General features: G+C 47.2%; 2 protein-coding genes across 2 annotated transcripts; both read left to right on the forward strand.

The window, feature by feature from the left end:
• The first annotated feature begins 6,475 nt into the window (after positions 1-6,475).
• On the forward strand, positions 6,476-7,363 carry LOC124652548 (putative protein phosphatase 2C 24). The gene has a single exon (XM_047191583.1). It carries the CDS (start codon positions 6,476-6,478, stop codon positions 7,361-7,363), a length of 888 nt encoding a protein of 295 aa, XP_047047539.1.
• Positions 7,364-13,443: 6,080 nt separating this feature from the next.
• Positions 13,444-14,216, forward strand: LOC124652557 (putative protein phosphatase 2C 24). Its single transcript, XM_047191594.1, has 3 exons — positions 13,444-13,615; positions 13,669-13,729; positions 13,793-14,216. Exons 1-3 carry the CDS (start codon positions 13,444-13,446, stop codon positions 14,214-14,216), a joined length of 657 nt encoding a protein of 218 aa, XP_047047550.1.
• The last annotated feature ends 3,755 nt before the right edge of the window (positions 14,217-17,971 follow it).

Raw genomic sequence — 17,971 nt, forward strand, 5'->3', positions numbered from 1 at the left:
GAAATACAAACTGCTGCAATTGTTCTTTACTGTTCTTCGCAAACAACAATCATCATCCACACTATACATCTAATCCTTTGTTTACAAGCAAGTCGGTGAGATTGACAACCTCGCTGTTACGTTGGGGCAAAGTTCTGTGATTGTGTTGTGCAGGTTCCACGTTGGCGCTGGAATCCCTGGTGTTGCGCCGCGCTACACTCCTCCTCCATCAACCTTCAACGTGCTTCTTGGCTCCTCCTGGTTCGATAAACCTTGGTTTCTTTCTGAGGAAAAACTTGCTACTGTGCGCATCACACCTTCCTCTTGGGGTTCCCAACGGACGTGTCAACTACACGCATCAAGCATTTTTTCTGGCGCCGTTGCCGGGGAGATCAAGACACGCTGCAAGGGGAGTCTCCACATCCAATCTCTTTACTTTGTTTTTGTCTTGCTTTACTTTAATTTATTTATTGCTTTGTTTGCTGCACTTAAACAAAACACAAAAAAATTAGTTGCTAGCTTTACTTTATTTACTGTCTTGTTCTCTATATTGAAAACACAAAAAAATTAGTTACTTGCATTTTTACTTCTGTTATCATGTCTAGCTCTGCACCTGTTACTTCTTCACCTGAGGAATTAGTCTTCACTTTTAAACAAGGGGATGAGGAGAGTTTTAAAGATGCTTGGTCCAGAATTTTTGATTCTTATCGTAAAGCTGAACCTCAAATGACTCTAAGTTTGCTCCTTAGTAACTTTTATTTTGGGCTTATGATTTGCTATAGATATGCCTTGGATGCTGTAGTGGGAGGAGATTTCCTTCATTGCGACGGTGATCAAGCTTTTAATGCCATAAAAAAATTGGTTGCATCACATAGTTCAGCTAATAACTTTGATTCAGCTCTTATTAGCATTTATAATAGATTAAACACTCTTGAGACAAGTGCATCTTGCTTGAAAAAAAATTATAGTTATGTTCGTAACCGTCTTGATCAAGTTTTGGTGAACTCTGAACCTTCAATATGGGACCCTACTATTAAAATTGTTATAGGTGGTGAAACTTTTCATGCCAATTGTGATATTATGTCTGAATTTTGCCTTATGCCTAAGAGTATTTATGAATCTTTGACACTTTGGGGACTCATTGAAGGGGGAGAAGGAATAACTCTTATTGATAACTCTGTTATAACTCCTAAGGGAATAGCCGAGGGCGTGCATACAACCATTCTTGGAAGAACAATATCGACTGATTATCTTGTTATTGATTGTGTATGAACAGGACAAATCACACTCGGAAGATCCCTGCTGAAACTATTGGGAGCAGTGATAGATGTGGGAGAAGGCACCTTAAAATTCACCTCCACACCGGGAGGTAGACATGTATTCCCTAAATCAAAGGGTAAGAAAAAGAATAAGAAAGGTAGGTGTAATGCCCGAGGTAATGCTTCATCTCTTGACAACACGTGATACACACTTTCTGCGCCTAGCTGAAAGGCGTTAAAGAAAAGCGCTTATGGGAGACAACCCATTATTTCACTTCTGCATTTTATTTTATATTTGAATCTTGGAAGTTGTTTACTACTGTAGCAACCTCTCCTTATCTTTATTTTATTGCATTGTTGTGCCAAGTAAAGTCTTTGATAGTAAAGCCAATACTAGATTTGGATTACTGCGCAGGAACAGATTTCTTGCTGTCACGAATTTGAACAGTAGTCCCTGTAGAAAAATCAAAAACATCTGCAAATTTACGTGCATGATCCTCAGATATGTACGCAACTTTCATTCAATTTGGGCATTTTCATCTGAGCAAGTCTGGTGCCACTTTAAAATTCGTCTTTACGAACTGTTCTGTTTTGACAGATTCTGCCTTTTATTTCGCATTGCATGTTTTGCTATGTTAGATGGATTTCTTTGTTCCATTAACTTTCAGTAGCTTTGTGCAATGTAAAGAAGTGTTAAGAATGATTATGTCACCTCTGAATATATGAATTATGCACTGACCCTCTAATGAGTTTGTTTCGAGTTTGGTGTGGAGGAAGTTTTCAAGGGTCAAGAGAGGAGGATGATACAATATGATCAAGAAGAGTGAAAAGGCAAAGCTTGGGGATGCCCCCGTGGTTCATCCCTGCATATTTTAAGAAGACTCAAGCGTCTAAGCTTGGGGATTCCCAAGGCATCCCTTCTTCATCGACAACTTATCATGTTCCTCTAGTGAAACTATATTTTTATTCCGTCACATCTTATGTGCTTTACTTGGAGCGTCTGTTTGTTTTTGTTTTTTTTTTTGAATAAATCGGATCCTAGCATTCTTTGTTTGGGAGAGAGGCACGCTCCGCTGTTTCTTATGAACACATATGTTCTTAGCTTTATCTTTAATGTTCATTGCGAAATTTGAACTACTTCATTCATTGTTATATGGTTGGAAACGGAAAATGCCGCATGTGGTAAATGGTTTAATGTCTTGAATAATGTGATACTTGGCAATTGTTGTGCTCATATAGATCTTGTTTAAGCTCTTGCATCATGTACCTTGTACTCATTAATGAATAACTACATAGAGTTTGTTAAAATTTGGTTTGCATGATTGATCTCTAGAGTCTAGATATTTTCTCGGTTGAGGTGTTTGAAAAACAAGGAGACAATATAAAGTCTTATAATAGTTACAATATGTTCATATGTGAGCTTTGCTGCACCTTTTATACTTGAGTTTGCTTCAAACAACCTTGCTAGCCTAGCCTTGTATTGAGAGGAATTCTTCTCGTGCATCCAAATCCTTGAGCCAATAACCATGCCATTTGTGTCCAGCATACCTACCTACCACATGGTATTTCTCCGCCATTCCAAAGTAAATCACTTGAGTGCTACCTTTAAAACTTCCATTCTTTGCCTTTACAATATATAGCTCATGGGACAAATAGCTTAAAAACTATCGTGGTGAAGAATATGTACTTATGTGTCTTATTTCTTAATAAGTTGCTTGTTGAGCGGTAACCATGTTTCTGGGGACGCCATCAACTCTTTTACCCTTGTTGAATATCATGTGAGTTGCTATGCATGTTCGTCTTGTCTGAAGTAAGGGCGGTGTTCACAATCAAATGGTTTGAGTATGCATACTGTTAGAGAAGAACATTGGGCCGCTAACTAAAGCCATGATTCATGGTGGAAGTTTCAGTGTGGACAGCTAATCCTCAATCTCTTATGACAATATTAATCGTTGTTGAATGCTTATGCATTAAAGAGGAGTCCATTATCTGTTGTCTATGTTGTCCCGGTATGGATGTCTAAGTTGAGAATAATCAAAAGCGAGAAATCCAATGCGAACTTTCTCCTTAGACCTTTGTACAGGCGGCATAGAGGTACCCCTTTGTGACACTTGGTTGGAACATATGCTATGCAATGATAATTCGTGTTAATCCAAGCTAATTAGGACAAGGTGCGAGCACTATTAGTATACTATGCATGAGGCTTGCAACTTATAAGATGTCTTATACATAACACGTATGCTTTATTACTACCGTTGACAAAATTGTTTCTTGTTTTCAAAATGAAAAGCTCTAGCACAAATATAGTAATCAATGCTTCCTCTGCGAAGGGCCTATCTTTTACTTTATTGTTGAGTCAGTTTGCCTATTCTTTCTATCTTAGAAGCAAACACTTGTATCAACTGTGTGCATTGATTCTTACATATTTACTTATTGCACTTGTTATATTGCTTTGTGTTGATAATTATCCATGAGATAAATATGTTGAAGTTGAAAGCAACCGCTGAAACTTTATCTTCCTTTGTGTTGCTTCAATGCCTTTACTTCGAATTTATTGCTTTATGAGTAACTCTTATGCAAGTCTTATTGATGCTTGTTTTGAAAGTATTATTTATGAAAAGTCTTTGCTATATGATTCATTAGTTTACTCATTATCTTCATGATTGCTTCGAATCGCTGCATTCATCTCATATGCTTTACAATAGTATGATCAAGATTATGATAGCATGTCACTTCAAAAATTATCTTTGTTATCGTTTACCTACTCGAGGGCGAGTAGGAACTAAGCTTGGGGATGCTTGATACGTCCCAAATGTATCTATAATTTCTTATGTTCCATGCTACTTTTATGATGATACTCACATGTTTTATACACATTATATGTCATTATTATGCATTTTCCGGCACTAACCTATTGACGAGATGCCGAAGAGCCAGTTTGTTGTTTTCTCGCTGTTTTTGGTTTCAGAAATCCTAGTAAGGAAATATTCTCGGAATTGGACGAAATCAACACCCAGGGTCCTATTTTTGCACGAAGCTTCCAGAAGTCCGAGGGAGAGACGAAGTGGGGCCACGGGGCGCCGACACAATAAGGCGGCGCGGCCAAGGGGGGCCCGCGCCGCCCTGTCAGGCCTCCGACTCCGCCCTTCCGCCTACATATAGTCTTCGTCGCGAAACCCCAGTACCGAGAGCCACGATACGGAAAACCTTCCAGAGACGCCGCCGCCGCCAATCCCATCTCGGGGATTCAGGAGATCGCCTCCGGCACCCTGCCGGAGAGGGGAATCATCTCCCGGAGGTCTCTTCATCGCCATGATCGCCTCCGGATCGATGTGTGAGTAGTCCACCCCTGGACTATGGGTCCATAGCAGTAGCTAGATGGTCGTCTTCTCCTAATTGTGCTATCATGTTAGATCTTGTGAGCTGCCTATCATGATCAAGATCATCTATTTGTAATCCTTCATGTTGTGTTTGTTGGGATCCGATGAATATTGAATAGTATGTCAAGTTGATTATCAATCTATCATATATGTTATTTATGTTCTTGCATGCTCTCCGTTGCTAGTAGAGGCTCTGGCCAAGTTGATACTTCTGACTCCAAGAGGGAGTATTTATGCTCGATAGTGGGTTCATGCCTCCATTAAATCTGGGACAGTGACAGAAAGCTCTAAGGTTGTGGATGTGCTGTTGCCACTAGGGATAAAACATCAATGCTTTGTCTAAGGATATTTGTGTTGATTACATTACGCACCATACTTAATGCAATTGTCTGTTGTTTACAACTTAATACTTGGAGGGGTTCGGATGATAACCTGAAGGTGGACTTTTTAGGCATAGATGCATGCTAGATAGCGGTCTATGTACTTTGTCGTAATGCCCTGATTAAATCTCATAGTACTCATCATGATATAGTATGTGCATTGTTATGCCTTCTTTATTTGTCAATTGCCCAACTGTAATTTGTTCACCCAACATCTGCTATCTTATGGGAGAGACACCACTAGTGATCTGTGGACCCCGGTCCTATTCTTTACATCTGAAATACAAACTGCTGCAATTGTTCTTTACTGTTCTTCGCAAACAACAATCATCATCCACACTATACATCTAATTCTTTGTTTACAGCAAGCCGGTGAGATTGACAACCTCGCTGTTACGTTGGGGCAAAGTTCTGTGATTGTGTTGTGCAGGTTCCACGTTGGCGCCGGAATCTCTGGTGTTGCGTCGCGCTACACTCCTCCGCCATCAACCTTCAACGTGCTTCTTGACTCCTCCTGGTTCGATAAACCTTGGTTTCTTTCTGAGGGAAAACTTGCTACTGTGCGCATCACACCTTCCTCTTGGGGTTCCCAACGGACGTGTCAACTACACGCATCAACCAACAACAAGACAGATGGGCTGCACTGGAGTGAACGACAGTTTGTACAACCGATTTGGAGATTGCTTTACCTGGAGCACAATCCGTCGTCCATGATCCGTGAGCATGAGTATGCCACTGCGAATGTGGATGTCATACCAGGATTCATCCAGCTGCCCCAAGCTCACCACGCTGCTCCTCAGCGCCGGGATGTAAAAGACCTCCGTGAACACACGGTGATCACCGCCGTCGATGGAGAACACCACGGTTCCGCGACAGTGGATGGTCACCACCGAGCCGTCCGCGAACCGCACCTTGCCTCCGACGGAGCGATCCAGATCGGCGAAGGCGTGGATCGAGCCTGTCATGTGGTTCGTTGCCCTGTGTCGAGGAACCAGTTCTCCGTGCTCCCATCGGGGATGGAGCTTGGGGTGACGACGACACGCTCCTCGTTGAGGAAGACTTGTCCACCGGTGTGAGCAACCGTATCGCCCAGCACGTGGGCGGCCAGAGGCTCGAACATCTGCTCGACGCAGGCCATCATGAGACCAGGTCCGTCGTCCTCCTCCGCCTCGGCCAGGTGCGCTGCCGCACCCGATTTAGCGGCGTCGTCGCGTTTCTTCTTGCGGCAATCACGGCCCATTGGCCCTTTTTGCCACAGTACCGACACTTCTCCCTGTCAGTGCCGTTGGCTGCACCAGGAGATGACGCAGTTGGTGGTGGCGGAGCTATTTTCTTGCCGCGGTCATCGCCTCTACCGCCGGCACCACCGCCACGCGGTCCGGTCCGACTCCGAGTTCAGAAACACCTATAGAATCAGTACTAGTACTAGAAGCGGAGAGACTAGGCCGATAGAATCAGTTAAGCTAGACTTCCAATAATGGAGATCGACATGCAAACCCCCGACGCCCTCATGGGGTTGGCGTTCGGCATCCCCACGTCCGCCGGTGACGACGTCGGCCAGGAGAACGGCCACCGCTGGGACCCCATGGATTGCGACGAGGCGCCGCTGCCCGCGCGGACGGCACTGAGGATGGACTGCGACTTCTCCTACCTGCCGGACCACGACGAAGACGCCCACTTCTGCCACGCCAGGGCCGGCGTCGTCGGCGTCGCGGACGGGGTCGGGGGATGCCGCGGCGACGGCGTGGACGCCGCCGAGTTCTCGCGCGGGCTCATGGCCAACGCCTACAACGCGGTGACTGCAGCTGCAGGGTCCTCCTCCGGCATCTGCCCTTACACGCTGCTGGAGATGGCGTACCAGAAGACGGTCGCGTCGACGCGCACGCCGGCGGCCTCCACCGCGCTAGTGCTGTCGCTGGCCGGCCAGGCCCTCAGGTGGGCCTACGTCGGCGACAGCGCCTTCGCCGTGTTCCGCCGCGGCAGGCTCCTGCTCCGCGCGCTCCCGCAGCAGCACTACTTCAACTGCCCGTTCCAGCTCAGCGCGGTCGGCGGCGACAGGGTGAAGGACGCGGCGGTGGGCGAGTTCCCGGTGGAGGAAGGCGACGTTGTGGTGGCCGGGACGGACGGCCTCTTCGACAACGTGTTCGATGCGGCGCTCGAGGGGATCGTGCAGACATGCACGGCTTTGAGTCTCACGCCAGGCAAGATGGCGCAAGCGGTAGGAAGACTTGCCTACGACATGGCTAGGAGCACTAGGGAGTCGCCCTTCAGTGCCGCCAGCCGGGAACAGCAAGGTACCAACGGGGTGTCCGCGTGCCCGCCCCTGCCCGTCATGAATACGAGGATAAGTTTCCGGCTAGTATAAATGATGTATCTTCAATATTGGTTTGGTTTCGTTGTGGCGTGTCCGCGTGATCACGCTTCTTTTTTGTTTACTCTCTGTGCAATAATGATATATCTCTAATTAAATTCTGTATTCACTCTAGTTGATGCGCCAATCTATAATTAGTTCAACTGAGAGGATGCAGATATTTTGAGAGGATTCTTTTAGACACGTGGCCTTCGATTCCGACCTTGTTTTATCTAGTAAATTCTAAAAAAAATACCACATTATTGCAGGAAGTTCGTAAACCCACCGCTATTCGGTGAAATTGCAAAAATCACTAGTATTGAGAGAATTCGTTAATTTTAATATACATTGATTCACGTTTTTAGCCGTATTAACGATGTTTTTGGCAAGTAGGACCCACTATCAGGTCTACGTGGCACACAGTGATGATCGAATATAATGTTAGAAATACCTAACTCTTGGATTTTTTCTGTAAATATTCTCGGACCACCACATCCCTAAAAACTCCTCTCTTCTGCGGCAATGGCGCCGCCACTCGCGACCCCCTAGCACTACGGGAGAGCTCTAGTATGCCGACGGCCGCCAGCCGTCGGCACAGCAAGGAAGGCCGTCGGCACAGGCTGTGCCGACGGTGACCGTCGGCGTAGCTTCGTCGGCATAGTTCCGGTCGGGGACTGCCCGATCACCGTCGGCACAGATTGTTGTGCCGACGGTATAACCGTCGGCATAGTATTTCAAAATTGCTCGTCAACACCTTCTGCTCCTCGTTGGGTTCGACACTCTTATTTATCGAAAGTACTACGATACACCCCCTATACTTGTGGGTCATTAATACTATTTTCTGGCACCGTTGCCGGGAGTGAAGCGCTATTGAAGAGTGAAATTGGTAAAGGTAACTTTTACTGTAAGTGTTGTTTTTATTTCTGTTTGCTACTATTTTATTTTATTATGGAGGCGTCTCCTTTTGACTCTCTGTTTGGAATTATTACTACCACTGTTACGGTAGTAGATGAACTACCGCGTGCTCAATTGGATCCTTTTAAAATACCTATGAAAATTGTTGAACGTGTTATGAATAACTGCTATTTTGGAGATGAAACTGTCCATCCTGGTGATCATTTACTTTTTATACATGAATTATGCGAGTTGTTCAAGTGTGCAGGTATCTCAATGGACCAAGTTAAGAGGAAATTATTCTCTTTATCACTTAAGGGAAGAGCTGCGGAATGGTATAAGATGCTGAAGAATGGCCGATCTATTGGATGGGAGGAAATTGTACCTCTCTTTTATTCTAAATTCTATCCTCTAAGTGAGATTCATAAAGATCGGAATCAAACGTATAATTTCTGGCCTCAAAATGGAGAGAGTATTGCCCAAGCGTGCGGGAGATTGAAGTCACGTATGCGCAAATGCCCCTTTCATGATCTTCCTAGTAATATTGTTATTAATAACTTCTATGCAAGGCTTTCTCTTCATGATAAGGATTTATTGGATGCTTCTTGTTCTAGATCATTTACACGTATGAAGGAAGAAGCTAAATGGGATCTTCTCGACCACATTTAGGAAAATACCGAAGGATGGGAGAGTGATAATGGAAGAAAGTCAGGTATTAATTATATATGATTATGAATGCGTTGAATCTTTTATGCAAACTGATGACTTCCGTAATACTAGTGTTGTTTATGGTCTTGATTCTCAAGTTCTTGCAAATTGTTTTAAGGCTTTTGCCTCTTATCTTGATGTTCCTAAAAAGGAGTGGAACAAGTATCATGCACCTTATAAGGATATTGTTAATTGTGTTCATGCTAGAAATATTGAAGTTTGCACTGCTGATCATGTTTTGCCTGAACCTTATATTGAGAAAATACCTTTTCCTGCCAAGGTAAAGGATCATTCTATTATAACTAGTGTGGTTAATAAAAGTAAAAAAGAAAGGTATAGAACCTGATGAACAAATAACTATTAAACCTGCAGTAGCAATAGTAAAGGACTTGGTTACTGAAAATGTAGAAGATGGACATATTATATTTTGTGAAGATGCTTCTAATATTGTTTCACATTCTAGTAATCCAAGAAAACTAGTGTTCCTGTGCTTTCTGTCAGAATAGGTGATCATTGCTATTATGGTTTATGTGATATTGGTGCAAGTTCTAGTGTTATTCCTTATGAGCTTTAAAAGAAAATTATGCATGAAATTGGTTCATGTGAACTTGAAGAAATTGATGTGGTTATTCAGCTTGCTAATAGAGAGACCATCTCTCCGATTGGTATTGTTAGAGATGTAGAAGTTTTATGTGGTAAGATTAAATATCCTGCTGATTTTCTAGTACTTGGTTCAGCTGCTAGTAAGACTTGTCCTATAATTTTTGGTAGACCTTTCTTGAATACTTGTGGTGCTATTATAGATTGCAAGAAGGACAAAATTCTTACTAAATTTGATGGAGAATCTTACGAATTTAATTTTTCTAAGTTTGCTAAAGCTCATTTTAAAACTGAATTGTCTAATGAAGATTTTAGAGTTGAACAACTTGCTTCTATTGATGTTGCTCCTAACAATGCTTTGCAGCAATATATGGAGGATCACGAAAGTGAGGTCTTTATGGAGGAAAGAAAAGAAATTGACGAGATTTTTCTTCGTCAACCGGAGATGCTTAAGCACGATTTACCTGTGGAGATTATTGGGAGTACTGAAGAAGCACCGAGGAGCTATGGGATATACTCTTGATGATTTGAAGGGGATTTCTCCTACAATATGCCAGCATGCTACTAATATGGAACCAGATGCAAAGCCAGTTGTTGAACATCAACGCCGTTTAATTCCGAAGATGAAGGATGTGGTAAGAAATGAGGTATTGAAACTTCTTGATGCTGGTATTATTTATCCTATTGCTGATAGTAGATGGGTTATTGAAACATCCTATCCTTGAATATTCACATGACCATGGCGGCTCGCACAGAAGGGTCCTTGGCTCCTCTCTCGGCTACCTCCACTTGAGGATCCCCCTCCCCTCCACTCTCCTACCTCCTCCAAAATTGCAGATGGGCTCCCGCCTCATGGGTGCCAGCTCCAGGGTGATATGTTTGACAGATCAGGCCGTCGGAGGAGGGAAGATGCTGACATCGGATGATGCCATTGGAGAGGCGGAGGGGGACGCCAGATGGGGGCATAGGGAGCTGCCAGATTTGGCACGGACGAAGCAACCAGAAGTTGGCGGAGGGTGTCGTCCAGGCTATTTTCTCCCATGGGCAGCCCTAAAGTTCACCCTCAAGGAGCTATTGGCGAGTCTCCCATCCCTTTCCTGCAGCGCGCGGCCAGAGGGCTAGAGCTCCGAGAATGCCCACTGTGACTCCCCATGGTCTAGGAAGGTAAAGCACATGGTAATCTTTTTGTGCTTTTTTTGTAGATAGGGTTTTCCTTTCCTAATTAGCAGCTTATGCGGGTAACTAAGCGATCGTCGCGAGCATGCATGTTGTCTATGTGGGTTGTCTGTGTAAGCCTGCATAAGTTTAGCAGACACATGCGAAAATAGGCGGGGCACCCACGGGTCGTCCCACTTACAGCATGATACTTGCATCCACCTGCCCCTGGGGTAAAATTTCGGTTCCAAGTTACCAGAAGAGGTTGTCCTCATCGTCATGGACTCTTGGCTACTCTTTTCATCCCGTCAACCACGAGCTACGCATCGCCAAGAGATGTTGAGCAATGGGTGCTTGAATAATCTTGTGTTCAGAGTTGTTTCCCGTTCATGTCACAAAGACTGCGGCGCCCGTGCATGTGGCATGCCGCATGTTTGTTTCGTTGGATTCACTTTTTTCACACCTTAAGATCCGTGCTCTAGGTTTCATTATGGGCGTGTTTGGTAGCCTGCATGAGAATCATGGATCACTGCGCCAGCGAGATGGGACTCCCATCTCGTTTTGGACAAGCTCCGATTCACGATTGGCACATCGTTTGATAGGCTGTGTTGCACCGGGTGGCACCCAAGTGACACTTTGATTGGTTGGTCGCATGGTTTTCGTAGCCTCACCTATATGACAACATGGTGACCTTACCTCACCTATCACAAGACCACCATGGCACCACCATTCACAAGCTTTGGCACGTCGGCGATGGCACCGCCGGTCACGCCGGTCAAAAGCATCACCACATCGCCGACCACGAAGACGAAAACCACCATGACACCATCGGTGACGCCGGTCACACGCATGGGCATGTCGCCGACCACGAAGACGAACGCCACCATGACACCGTCGGCGACGCCGATCACAAGCAACACCATCTCACCGTCCACGAAGACAAGCACCACCAGGACACCGCCGGTCACGCCAGTCACAAGCATGGACACGTCAACGACCACACAGACGAATACCACCATGACACTGTCGGTGACGCCGGTCACAAGCATCACCATGTCGCCGACCAAGAAGACGAACACCACCAGGACACCGCTGGTCACAAGCATGGGACATCACCGACCACGAAGACGAACACCACCATGACACCGTCGGTGACGCCGGTCACAAGCATCACCATGTCGCCGACCAAGAAGATGAACACCAGCAGGACACCGCCGGTCACGCCGGTCACAAGCATGGGCACGTCACCGACCACGAAGACGAACACCACCATGACACCGTCGGTGACGCCGGTCACAAGCATCACCATGTCTCCGACCAAGAAGACGAACACCACCAGGACACCGCCGGTCACGCCGGTCACAAGCATGGGCACATCACCGACCACGAAGACGAACACCACTATGACACCGTCGGTGACGCCGGTCACAAGCATCACCATGTCGCCGACCACGAAGACGAACACCACCAAGACATCGCCGGTCACGCCGGTCACAAGCATGGGCACATCGCCGACCACGAAAACGAACATCACCATGACACCGTCGGTCACGTCGGTCACAACACGTCACCTACCACGAAGACGAACACCACCATGACTCCACCACCATGGATTATCACCTCTCACTTCTCACCTATCATCACCACGTCGTCGTCCATGAAATTGAGAAGCGAGAAGTTGAGCAAAAGTACTCCAAACCTTAGTCACACATACGTACAGATTGCAGTATTATGTATCAATTTATGTACACCGACAAAAACCCGTCAACATGAAAGTCATGCGGAATGGTGAGGTGAACCTACTCCTGAAAGAAAATCTCAAATGGTTCAGCGTGTGCGACGAATTTGACAAAATTCGCTTAAAACTACATACACGAAATTGACGATTTACGGCCGGCGAAACTCGAAACCGATTGTGGGAATTGGTTCATATCATTGATACACATCTTTTTCGTGTACATCTTTTTTCGATTCAGATTATGTTTGTGTTGATTTGAGAGGGGGTGTGTGGAGTAGTGTAAGGGATAGTGAGTGTAAGCAATAGCTCGTGCAACCGTTGCATCGCTGGAGTCAAAGTGGCGCGAGAACGGGTCTGTCCCTGGAGAAACTACCGAACCGGACGTTTCTCCATGGCCTGGCCCGACGCTGCTTTGAGAACCGGTTCCTACAATAACGCGGCTCGGCCCAGACAACCAAACGAGCAGAATATTGCTGACTCGATGCGAGCTAGGGGATGCAGCCTACCAAACGCGCCCTATGTTTCGTCAAGTTTCAGAAATCTGAAGCATAATGATATGACCTGGTGTGCCCATGCACGGAACAAACACCACGAAATGCATTGCACGGAACAAACACCACTGTGTCAGCAGTGGAAATGCATGTGTCCCGACATCCCTGCATGTTTGTATCGCTAGATTCAGTATGTTTCACGCTTTGGGATCAGTGTTGCATGTTTCGTCAAGGAGCAGCGCAGCCGCACTTGTTGGCGCGCTCCCGATCCAGGCCGTCTTCGATTCAGAAACAAACTCGGTCCGGTCCGACTCCGAGTTCAGAAACACCTATAGAATCAGTACTAGTACTAGAAGCGGAGAGACTAGGCCGATAGAATCAGTTAAGCTAGACTTCCAATAATGGAGATCGACATGCAAACCCCCGACGCCCTCATGGGGTTGGCGTTCGGCATCCCCACGTCCGCCGGTGACGACGTCGGCTAGGAGAACGGCCACCGCTGGGACCCCATGGATTGCGACGAGGCGCCGCTGCCCGCGCGGACGGCACTGAGGATGGACTGCGACTTCTCCTACCTGCCGGACCACGACGAAGACGCCCACTTCTGCCACGCCAGGGCCGGCGTCGTCGGCGTCGCGGACGGGGTCGGGGATGCCGCGGCGACGGCGTGGACGCCGCCGAGTTCTCGCGCGGGCTCATGGCCAACGCCTACAACGCGGTGACTGCAGCTGCAGGGTCCTCCTCCGGCATCTGCCCTTACACGCTGCTGGAGATGGCGTACCAGAAGACGGTCGCGTCGACGCGCACGCCGGCGGCCTCCACCGCGCTAGTGCTGTCGCTGGCCGGCCAGGCCCTCAGGTGGGCCTACGTCGGCGACAGCGCCTTCGCCGTGTTCCGCCGCGGCAGGCTCCTGCTCCGCGCGCTCCCGCAGCAGCACTACTTCAACTGCCCGTTCCAGCTCAGCGCGGTCGGCGGCGACAGGGTGAAGGACGCGGCGGTGGGCGAGTTCCCGGTGGAGGAAGGCGACGTTGTGGTGGCCGGGACGGACGGCCTCTTCGACAACGTATTCGACGCGGCGCTCGAGGGGATCGTGCAGAGGTGCACGGCTTTGAGTCTCACGCCAGGCAAGATGGCACAAGCGGTAGGAAGACTTGCCTACGACATGGCTAGGAGCAGTAGGGAGTCGCCCTTCAGTGCCGCCAGCCGGGAACAGCAAGGTACCAACTTCACCGGCGGCAAAATGGACGATATTACTGTCATCGTCGCCTTCATTGTATCGTAGCCTCCTAACAGGCTCCATGTAATTGATCTTACCACGACGATATGATATTTTTAGGAGAACATACAACTAGCTAAGTAGACGGCTCGAATCTCTCAAATTCAATCGAAATCTACAGAACTGTGATACTTTTTGCCTAACATGCGAGCCTACCTACAATCCTATAGGGTACACCCGTCATGAGGGAGCATAAGTTTCCGGCTAGTATAAATGATGTATCTTCAATATTGGTTTCGTTGTGGCGTGTCCGCGTGATCACGCTTCTTTTTTGTTTACTCTCTGTGCAATAATGATATATCTCTAATTAAATTCTGTATTCACTCTAGTTGATGCGCCAATCTATGATTAGTTCAACTGAGAGGATGCAGATATTTTGAGAGGATTCTTTTAGACACGTGGCCTTCGATTCCGACCTTGTTTTATCTAGTAAATTCTAAAAAAAACACCACATTATTGCGGGAAGTTCGTAAACCCACCGCTATTCGGTGAAATTGAAAAAATCACTAGTATTGAGAGAATTCGTTTTAGTATACATTAATCATGTTTTTAGCCGTATTAACGATGTTTTTGGCAAGTTGGACCCACTATCAGGTCTACGTGGCACACAGTGATGATCGAATATAACGTTAGACATACCTAACTCTTGGATTTTTTCTGTAAATATTTAAAACTCCTCTCTTCTGCGGCAATGGCGCCGCCACTCGCGACCCCCTAGTTTCGTCGCCTCCGTGCCTGCCTGTCCTTGTCTAGGCTGGAGCGCGCCCGCACGCGGGTGATACGTCCCAAACGTATCTATAATTTCTTATGTTCCATGCTACTTTTATGATGATACTCACATGTTTTATACACATTATATGTCATATTTATGCATTTTCCGGCACTAACCTATTGACGAGATGTCGAAGAGCCGATTGCTGTTTTCTGCTGTTTTTGGTTTCAGAAATCCTAGTAAGGAAATATTCTCGGAATTGGACGAAATCAACGCCCAGGGTCCTATTTTTCCACGAAGCTTTCAGAAGTCCGAAGAGGAAACGAAGTGGGGTCACGAGGTGGCGACACACTAGGGCGGCGCGGCCTAGAGGGGGCCCGCGCAGCCCTAGCGTGTGGGGCCCCCGTGACTCTCCCGACTCCGCCCTTCCGCCTACTTAAAGCCTCTGTCGCGAAACCCCCAGTACCGAGAGCCACGATACGGAAAACCTTCCAGAGACGCTGCCGCCGCCAATCCCATCTCGGGGGATTCGAGAGATCGCCTCCGGCACCCGCCGGAGAGGGGAATCATCTCCCGCAGGTCTCTTCATCGCCATGATCGCCTCCGGATCGATGTGTGAGTAGTCCACCCCTGGACTATGGGTCCATAGCCAGTAGCTAGATGGTTGTCTTCTCATCATTGTGCTATCATGTTAGATCTTGTGAGCTGCCTATCATGATCAAGATCATCTATTTGTAATCCTTCATGTTGTGTTTGTTGGGATCCGATGAATATTGAATACTATGTCAAGTTGATTATCAATCTATCGTATATGTTATTTATGTTCTTGCATGCTCTCCGTTGCTAGTAGGGGCTCTGGCCAAGTTGATACTTGTGACTCCAAGAGGGAGTATTTATGCTCGATAGTGGGTTCATGCCTCCATTAAATCTGGGACAGTGATGTGAAAGTTCTAAGGTTGTGGATGTGTTGTTGCCACTAGGGATAAAACATCGATGCTTTGTCTAAGGATATTTGTGTTGATTACATTACGCACCATACTTAATGCAATTGTCTGTTGTTAACAACTTAATACTGAAGGGGGTTCGGATGATAACCTGAAGGTGGACTTTTTAGACATAGATGCATGCTGGATGTCGCGACCCCGGAGGTCAGGGCTAGACAAACCCAGATATCACATCTGGCATAAGCCTAACCTAGATCTCTAGGGCCTACAGGGTGAGAATCGGTAACACAACAGTGACTCTACGACTGAAAGCAAATATATTACAACTCTTAGCAGTACTTAAGATCCAAATTTATTACACGCAGAGGTCACTGACCACAATTCAACAAGCAACGGAAAGCAAATTATGTTATCTAGATAACAAGACTGCAAAGGGCCTAAGAGGCCATAACATAAGGCGACGTCCCAGCCCATAAGTCTGTTATCACCAAGATTTAACCAAGTCAGAGGTGGGCCGCAGTCAAGATGGGCTTAAAGAAATATACATGGAGAATTATATGAATCGGCCTGTTGGGCTTAATTGCCCGTGTATCTGTAACATTTTAGATCTATTTTAGTTTAGAGATAGAATCTTAGTCGTGCACGGTTTAGTGCACGCCCTCATTAGAAAGTCCCCTGGACTATAAATATGTACCTAGGGTTTATGGAATAAACAACAACTCACGTTCAACCCCAAAAACAAACCAATCTCGGCGCATCGCCAACTCCTTCATCTCGAGGGTTTCTATCGGGTAAGCGACATGCTGCCTAGATCGCATCTCGCGATCTAGGCAGCACAAGCCCCACGTTGTTCATGCGTTGCTCGTACCGAAGCGCTTTTGATGGCGAGCAACGTAGTTATCATTAGATGTGTTAGGGTTAGCATTGTTCTTCGTTTAAGCATGCTTACGTAGTGCAACCCTTGCATATCTAGCCGTCCTCACGCCTATCTCAGGTGTGGGGGCGGCACCCCGCTTGATCATTATTTAGTAGATCTGATCCGTTACGATTGCTCCTTGTTTCTACAAGGATTAGTTTAATATCTGCAATAGTTTGGCCTTACAAAGGGGGGGAGGATCCTGTGGCACGTAGGGTGGCGTTCGCAAGTCCTAAACGGGATGTTCCTAGGATCAACTTCATGTTGGTTTTTTGGCCTTGTTTAGGATCGGCTTACGAGCACCGTGCGTGGCCATCTGGCCCAACCCGGAGTAGGATGATCCGATTATGTGGTGAAAACCCTAAATCGTCGTAGATCTCATTAGCTTCATCTTGATCAAGCAGGACCACCAAGTATTCGTACACCCCGTACGGATCATGGGTGGATCGGCTCTTTGAGCCGATTCACGGGATAACCCGAGAGCCGATCGAGGCTCGTATTTAACGTTTACATGTATGCCCCGCAGGAAACTAAGCGAGGCAATCTCATCACCTTCCTGACCAGGTATAGGTCGGGTGGCACGCCCTTGCACTTCGCAACGCCGCGTGTGACCAGAAGAGCATTGCGGGCCGTCGCTCGGAGGGGTCTCAGCCAGCCGCAGCTCTAGGCTCCCCCGGCTCTACAAGTGTTGACAAGGCCGCTGCCCGCCGGTGGGTTTTGGCAGTCAACACATTCTCGGCACGCCCGGTGGGACAATCGTCTACATCAACCACATCGCCATCTACATCCGAGATGGCGGACGGCACGCCGATCACTTACGAGGATCTGCCTGATGACCTTAAGAAGCAATACAACGAGATCAAGGCTACCCTCGAAGCCGACCTCATCGGCTCTTTTCAGAGAACCCGTTCCGGTGGCATCAGATGGAAGGGGTTCTCACCAGAAGGTGCACTCGATGGGATAGACCTCTCTTCCCCGTCGGAGGAACGCACCAGGGGTCTGCGGCAGGAGATCAACTACCTGGTGGCTCACTCACTACACCGCCACTCTGAGAACTTGGTCAACGTGCTTGGAGCGTGTCGCTCGCGCGTGATCCAGGAGATCATGAGCCACCAGCACTCGCCGTCGGGGCCAGCTCTCGGGACTCATCAAGGAGAGTTGCCTTTCCGAGTCCCGTCCACCGCTGCCA

This window comes from Lolium rigidum, chromosome 1 (genome assembly GCF_022539505.1).
Source record: "Lolium rigidum isolate FL_2022 chromosome 1, APGP_CSIRO_Lrig_0.1, whole genome shotgun sequence".
Taxonomy (NCBI): domain Eukaryota; kingdom Viridiplantae; phylum Streptophyta; class Magnoliopsida; order Poales; family Poaceae; genus Lolium; species Lolium rigidum.

What these genes read in the sequence shown, in the direction of transcription:
- LOC124652557 (XM_047191594.1), top strand. Translation starts at nt 13,444, where the DNA reads ATGGATTGCGACGAGGCGCCGCTGCCCGCGCGGACGGCACTGAGGATG. An exon ending in GACGGCGTGGACGCCGCCGA is followed by an intron (nt 13,616 to 13,668) that starts GTTCTCGCGCGG and finishes CTGCAGCTGCAG; the next exon opens with GGTCCTCCTCCGGCATCTGC. An exon ending in GCGTACCAGAAGACGGTCGC is followed by an intron (nt 13,730 to 13,792) that starts GTCGACGCGCAC and finishes CCAGGCCCTCAG; the next exon opens with GTGGGCCTACGTCGGCGACA.
- LOC124652548 (XM_047191583.1), top strand. Translation starts at nt 6,476, where the DNA reads ATGGAGATCGACATGCAAACCCCCGACGCCCTCATGGGGTTGGCGTTC.